Source organism: Adiantum capillus-veneris, chromosome 27 (assembly GCF_014529385.1).
Source record: "Adiantum capillus-veneris isolate H3 chromosome 27, ASM1452938v2, whole genome shotgun sequence".
Taxonomy (NCBI): Eukaryota; Viridiplantae; Streptophyta; class Polypodiopsida; order Polypodiales; family Pteridaceae; genus Adiantum; species Adiantum capillus-veneris.
The window spans coordinates 88,889,809-88,896,622 of NC_140957.1; the positions used below are offsets into that span (position 1 = coordinate 88,889,809).

General features: G+C 41.9%; 1 protein-coding gene across 2 annotated transcripts; it reads left to right on the forward strand.

Moving 5' to 3' along the window:
* The first annotated feature begins 501 nt into the window (after positions 1 to 501).
* On the forward strand, positions 502 to 4,895 carry LOC147422363 (uncharacterized). Of its 2 annotated transcripts, none has more exons than XM_086502525.1 (15): positions 502 to 654; positions 874 to 914; positions 1,024 to 1,096; positions 1,323 to 1,471; positions 1,555 to 1,650; positions 1,737 to 1,807; positions 2,244 to 2,305; positions 2,391 to 2,454; positions 2,539 to 2,623; positions 2,741 to 2,867; positions 2,944 to 3,026; positions 3,128 to 3,215; positions 3,334 to 3,464; positions 3,734 to 3,766; positions 3,879 to 4,895. In XM_086502525.1, the coding sequence occupies exons 1-14, from the start codon at positions 579 to 581 to the stop codon at positions 3,743 to 3,745; spliced, it is 1,158 nt and encodes a 385-aa protein (XP_086358651.1). In that variant the 5' UTR covers positions 502 to 578; the 3' UTR covers positions 3,746 to 3,766; positions 3,879 to 4,895. The 2 variants fall into 2 exon arrangements, with proteins under 2 accessions (XP_086358651.1, XP_086358652.1); XM_086502526.1 differs by having other exon boundaries at positions 3,337 to 3,464.
* Positions 4,896 to 6,814: the final 1,919 nt, after the last annotated feature.

Below are 6,814 nucleotides of genomic sequence, written 5' to 3' on the forward strand. Positions count from 1 at the left end.
CTACTGGCTCTACTTTTGTTTTTCATTACATAGAATCTCTCCAAGATGCTTTAGCATCTCCAATTAGCATGTCCATGCACGTCACCATTTAAAACCAATCTTAATGAGTAGGATTTGAACACATCACGTACATAGTATGAAACTCAACCTTAACCACTAGGCTATATGCATGCGCTAGTCCTTGGGCTCCCTTTGAGCCAAAAAAAAAAAGAATACACCCCCCCCCCCCCCCCCCCCCCCCCCCCCCCCCCCCCCCTCCTTTCCCTTTTTTTCCCCCACCCTTCCCTTTTCCTTTCTTCCCCCCCCCCCCCCCCCCCCCCCACCCCCAACTAATTAATGCGTTTCTGAAAAAGTTGTTTTGGCTACCTACTTGTGTTGTTGCAGTCCGAGTTTTGTGCCGTAGATGCTAGTGCTCCCACTTCCATTAAAACCTAGTGGTCAAAATATTGGCTTTATGGTGCCATATTCCGCCACCTTGCATGCTTATTGAAATTTGCCTTTATTAGACAATTAATCGAAAAAAGACATAAGGCGGGTAAGAAGAGTAAAACCAGGTTATTGAGCTGGGTGACAGGAGGATGGATCCGACCGTAGGCTCGAGGTACCGGATTGTGCGTAAGATTGGAAGCGGGGCGTTTGGCGAGATCTACCTTGGTATGCCTGCAGTTTCTTAAATAAGCGTTAGTAGCTGAGCTCTTCTTCTGCTTACTCCCTGCAGATTTGGGCGTTTCTTCTGCATCCTTTAGCGTTAGGGTTTACATGAGTTCATTCTGTACTCGATTCTGGCATTGCCTCCTTACCTGGCTCTTCTGATGGAGATTTTCTCTTTTGTTGGGCTCTTCTAATGTGAAGTTCTTTGCTTTATCATGCTAGGTAAGGATATTGTGACTAATGAGGATGTGGCCATCAAGCTGGTACTTAAATTTTCCCTATTTTTGAGTGTTTGCATGTTTTGGGTATGTCACTCTACGTAGTTTGAAGTCCTCGTGAAGTGTGACTTTGATTGTGGGCTTTTGCATGCAGGAGCTTTACTCCACGGAACACCCACAGCAATTGCTCTATGAATCAAAGTTGTACAGAGTCCTCAGAGGAGGAAGTAAGCAGTTCTTTATAAGGCTTGTTCTATTCACAGGCGTCTTTTTGGTTTTTTCTAAACAAACATGTACTTTTTGTGTCCTTGTGGGCATTCGTATGGAATGCATTTCATACGATATATACATATTAGAGCTCTATCGTAAATATTACCATTTTCAATTTAACCTTGTGTACTATGCAATCTGTTGAGGTCTTCTGATTTAACTAACTTTGAACTCCTATTGCAGCTGGTGTTGCTGCAGCAAAGTGGTATGGTCGAGAAGGGGACTATAATGCATTGGTTTTGGAGTTACTTGGGCCCAGTCTAGAAGACTTATTTGTGTTTTGCGGCAACAAATTCTCCCTCAAGACTGTATTAATGCTTGCTGATCAGCTGGTAACCCTTTGCTATTAGTGCTAGGACATAGTGAGTTGACATTCAGCAGCATGTGCCTTACCTAGGGTTCTGCATGCAAGCAGATATCAAGGCTGGAATATATGCATTCTAGGTGTTTTATACATCGAGATATCAAACCCGACAATTTTTTAATGGGTGTGGGCAAAGAAACGAGCACTGTAAGTGGGACAATTAATTGTAAATTGTACAGCCCATATTAATGGTGCTTGCGACAGCCCATTTAATGGTGATTGTGGAATTTCAGGTCTACATCATAGACTTTGGTTTGGCAAAAAAATACCGAAGCCCAGTGACAAGCGAACACATTCCTTTCAGGTTTGTTCATTCCTTGTGTGTTTCTTAAAATTGATAAGGATGAACAGCACAGTCAAACCTCTAGAATAAGAAAGTTACAGATCACGGCTAAAATTGCAGAACCGACGAAACAAACTCTTTTGCTTTGCTTGTTTTGCGATTGCAATCACTTCGTTCTAGGCAAAATTTGAATGAGCACTTCTTGGTACTTGTGTGACTGGAGAACATTTACGATAAAGTCGTTAAACATCATGGAAAGCAAGAAACTAGAGCGTGAGACCAGCTGAGTGCTAGCACAAATATCTCGGGAGATACATGAGATGAGGTGATATAGGCTCATGCATCCTGGATCTGTATCTTGGACTTTCTTATGGGTGAATCTGGGCTTTTCCTGGATTCATCTGGGCATATGCATAACGGTTGACTTGTGGGTAACACATTATTTATTTTTTATCAGAGAGGCCAAAAATCTTGTTGGTACTGCTCGTTATGTGAGCATCAATGCACACTATGGCAGAGGTAAGGGCTTAAGATCATCAGTATTTTTCAAGGGCCCATGTTTTACAAATGGTCTCTGAAATTAGATCGCGTGGGTTTGATGCAGAACAAAGTAGGAGAGATGACCTGGAATCTCTTGGGTATCTTCTCATGCACTTCTTAAGGGGCAAGTATGGAATGGTTATCATTTTTTTTGTTGATTTTTGTGGTGTTGTGGGTGTGGCCTCTTGTTTCTGAGATTGCTGCTTTTGTAGCCTGCCATGGCAAGGTATGAGGGCTGCACAGAAAAAGTGGAAAGATGAGATGGTTTTCAAAAAAAAATTGGAGACTTCAATTGAAGTGAGGGCAATTATTTTACTGTTTTTTCTACTTGAAAAGGACGAAGTCTGATAGTCATTACGCTTTGTTATTCCTTACACTACTGTTCTTTTTCTAAGCATGTTTACTGGATTATAGGTTCTCTGTGAAGGGCATCCAACTGAGTTTGCAACCTACCTCAACTATTGCCGTTCTCTTGGATTTGAGGATAAGCCGGACTACGACTACCTCAAGAAACTATTTTCTGATCTTTTCACAAGCCGAGGTTTGCACCTTAATAACGGGTTCTAGCAATTATTACCCCCTTTCGGATGACAATTAATAATTTTTACATCATGTAGGTTTCCGGTCTGATAATATATTTGATTGGACAATCATCAAGTTTCAGCAGTCGCAAGCAGTGGCTGTTCCTCCTAGAAATGCAGTATGCACTTTTCTTCTGGCCTATAGATTTGGGGTTTATGTATTTTCAGCCACCCACAAAGGCTTCTTGTATATTTTTGCCGACTTCCTCTTATGTTGCAGCCTGCACAAGGAGGCACAACCAGCAAGGAAATTACTGGTGCTGCAGTTTCTGCACAAGCATCGGATTGCACGTCCACCTACAAAATAAGTAAGGCATAAGCTTCAAAATCTTTATGGCAATGCTGATTATAATCAATGCTTTACCTTACATGAGAAGTTAAAGTAGAGAAGTTTCAGGTCACCTATGTTTTGTTTTGTCTGTCTAGAAGAAAATTTAGATTCGCGGGCACCGGAAAATGTAAAGGCTGCACTGTCGGGTGTTGTTGAATCTTCAAGTACTACCCAAGCCACTGCAACTAGCTCCCCAGCAGTTGATACTCGTGGCGCAAATATAATGGTGAGTTTCTTTACCCTTTCTAATTGCAAGCTTGACACTTGGCTCTTCTGTTTTGTTGCTATTTCTAAGAATTAATATGGAAGAGGCTCTCCAGTTTTTTATTTGGACTCTGGCAAGGTCCTTCCTAGAATTAATTTACGTTTCTATTGCTGGTAATGAGCTTGAGGTAAAAGTGTCGATTGTGCTGTAGTCAGTTCAATCTAGGTCAGAAGTTTTAGTAGAAGTTGTAGCTGTTTTGAGTGCTTATGAAGGGAATTTTATCTTTGCAGGAAGGCTCATAAGGTTTTGCTCTGACAGCAACAGTACGTCTTTGTAAAAACAAATCAATTGTGCTCTAGTGTTGCAGCAACTTTTGCAAAAAAGCTTCTGCTTGTCTAATATTTCTTGTGCCGGATTGGACGTTTCTTGTGGCAGATGTCTGAAGTTTCAGGTCAATCTGAACCATTCGTTGCAGGAATGAGACCGTTAGGGAGGAAGCTTGGCCAAAGTTCACATTCATGACTTTCTTTCATTCAACCTGTTGAAAGTGAACTGTTTTGAGGGAAGCCTTGCCTAAACTTCAGCAAGAACCTACCTTTCTGAATGTTTTGATGGTTCTGCCTGTTTTGGAATGTCTTGTTTGAGGATGCTGGAGTCCGAGGCAGCTTCTTTTTTTCAGTTGTACGGCTTCCTCACATGAAACATGGCATGCGAAGTGATAGGACCAAAGACAAGTTGCTTGGAGTGGTGCTTCGTGGTTCCATTTGCGATTGAAATGGGCTTCCTTATATTTCAACAGTAAGCCGAAGCATGGAGAAGGCACAGGTGAAATGATGGAAGGAGCATTTGTAGACAGGTGTGAATGCGGAAATGGAAATTATTACCTATGAAAGCCTGACGATCAGAGCTGGTTTCGTCGTGCTTTAAAACCATCTCATGAATAAGGACTCGGCTTCAAGCGGGTTTATGTGTACTCCATGTGTGTCACGTGTTGGGATTTTGATCAGAGCTTCATAGCGACTTACTGCACTGCACCACCGTTTTGATGGACAGTGCGACTCCCACATTCAAAGCTCATCGTTTTTACGAAGCCTCCAGAGATCTTTGATTTCTCATGAATAATCAGTATGACCTGGCAATGAAAAGCCTGCCAAAAATGCAAAATATGTTAATGCAATTTTGGCAGAGAAAGAAAACTCTATTGCGAGAGGTCTGCTATGATTTTTAGTTGCAAAGAAAGGTTCCTAGCCAAAAAGCCTTTTGTTGATTCAGGTAAGTTTTATAGGGGTAATATCGCATAATTTATGCGGCAATGTTTTTGTTGTTATGGTTCTGCCTTTGGGCCGTTTGAAACCTTCCTTTGTGTATGTTGCACCAGTCTTGCTTCTGTGCTATTGTCAAGCGCTGTCGAAACACAAATTTGCATACTTTATCTGAAGAGACTGTTTGGTACCTTATCTACTTGTGCGTTTATGCTCATTGCATTATCAAAGAGGATGTCAAAAGGTGCAGGCAAGTGACTTCTATGGTAAGTTCATCACCTCAATGTGCATATATCATGAGCATTGCAAGCTCACATATGAGAGAGAGAGAGAGAGAGAGAGAGAGAGAGAGAGATGAAGTGATATATTAACGTCTTCAAAAGGCCAAAATGACCTATGAGACCAATCTGTTACAAATTGGTGAATCTGATACCATGTATGGGCACCAAAAATAGATGCTAAAATGAATCTAGACGTGCTGCTAGCTGGAACTATGTGGGGGCCCAATACAAGAGGGTGATATAGGGGGTCATGAATCTATCCTCATCTATACTTTGGATGTTGAGATAGTATGGCTTGAATCCTTTGCTATACTCTTCGTCGTTGATGAGAAGCTCCTCTCCTTGGTCGCGGGCGTCATCATCTCCCTAGCTCGTCACAAATTGATGATATGGTAGTTGTGACAACGTGGCATCACGAACGGATTGATGACGTGGATAGTTGTGAGGATGGTCGTAAATTTGTTGACATGTTGACGTGGCATCTATACGGACTTTCACGTTTTGCATTGCGCCATGTGGTGGGCTGTTTGGATTTTTGTGAATCATGTTGGTTGCTTTTGGGCCAGAAGCTTTCGACTTACAGGCTTGTCGTGTAAAATTGCTTTTGAGTTTAATGACCAAGGGTCTTTAAATAAGAACCCAAGGCCCGTCTTTTCCTTAGAGTGTGCTGACGAGCATTGAGCAGAGAGGGCGCGCAAGAGTTGTAACTTTGCTCAAGTATTAATATTAATATAAAAATAGATATAGAAAGTGCTAGATTTTGGGGCCAATATCTTTGGGCATAGTACTACACCAAAGCCTATACACCCTCTACTTTAGCCACATTATCACCTACTCTCTAACTTAAAAGTGTGATAAAATTGTGAAGTATTTTAAGCGATTCTCTCGCGTGTCCTGTGCCTGATTTTTGATTAGGGGTGTTTGTCATTGGTATTACAGCTTCAGGCGTGTGCTTTTCTCAAAGCGTATTGATCTCCAAAGTTTATTGAAAATTCTATTAAAGATAGCCACTTCTACCCTTACTTCATCGCGTATCGGGCATGCTTTGTGGTATAGGGCACAAGCCATAAAGAACCCTAGATTACACATGGATTCAAGCGATGAATCTTGCAAGAATCAGGCGAACCCACCCGACAATTTTGGTTCGGGTGGAAGTACGAGAAATTCAAATGGGCAATCAGAACAAGAGTATAGAGCTCCACGACCTGCAGAGTATGAATGAATGGAGATGCAATGTCAACATCAGGTTGATGCTTGTGCCAAGCAGCTGCTGCAGTATTCAAAGGATCCCTAATACATGATTTTTTGACCCGGCACCCAATTGATGAGGTGCATTCTTGATGGCGTACGACCATCGATTCACCATTGAAATCCGCATTGAAGAAACCATTTGCCCCGCGAATGTACACTGAAAATGAACTTGATGATGTGATCGAGTTAACCAAATTTTGAAGACCACGAAGCCTCTAAAGAGATGCAACAAGGGAACAAATTACCCTCGTTATTTGGGTCGACCATCTTCGTTTGCAAATGCACGGAAAGCCAAAAAGCGTGGTACGCTTCGAGGGTAAGTCCAGTTCGTCCTCATCCTCTTGTGGCAGACTCGACAACTCCTCTTCTGATTCCAGTGATGAGGACAAAACGAGCAAGAAGCGACAGAAGAACCAAAGACATGGAAAGAACAAGAAGGCCAAGAAAAGCAGTCACTGTAGATTTTGAAAATTTTCTGACAGTCCTGAAGAGGATTCATCCTCTTTTGAGAGTTCGGACTTTGATGACCAGATGTTTTATTTTAAGAGGAAGCACTTTTATAGAGCCAATCAATACG

Excerpts from the sequence above, each read along its gene's own strand:
- LOC147422363 (XM_086502525.1), top strand. The coding sequence starts at position 579 with ATGGATCCGACCGTAGGCTCGAGGTACCGGATTGTGCGTAAGATTGGA. Across the intron at positions 1,808-2,243 it reads AGCGAACACATTCCTTTCAG|AGAGGCCAAAAATCTTGTTG; the intron begins GTTTGTTCATTC and ends ATTTTTTATCAG. Across the intron at positions 2,868-2,943 it reads TGATCTTTTCACAAGCCGAG|GTTTCCGGTCTGATAATATA; the intron begins GTTTGCACCTTA and ends TACATCATGTAG.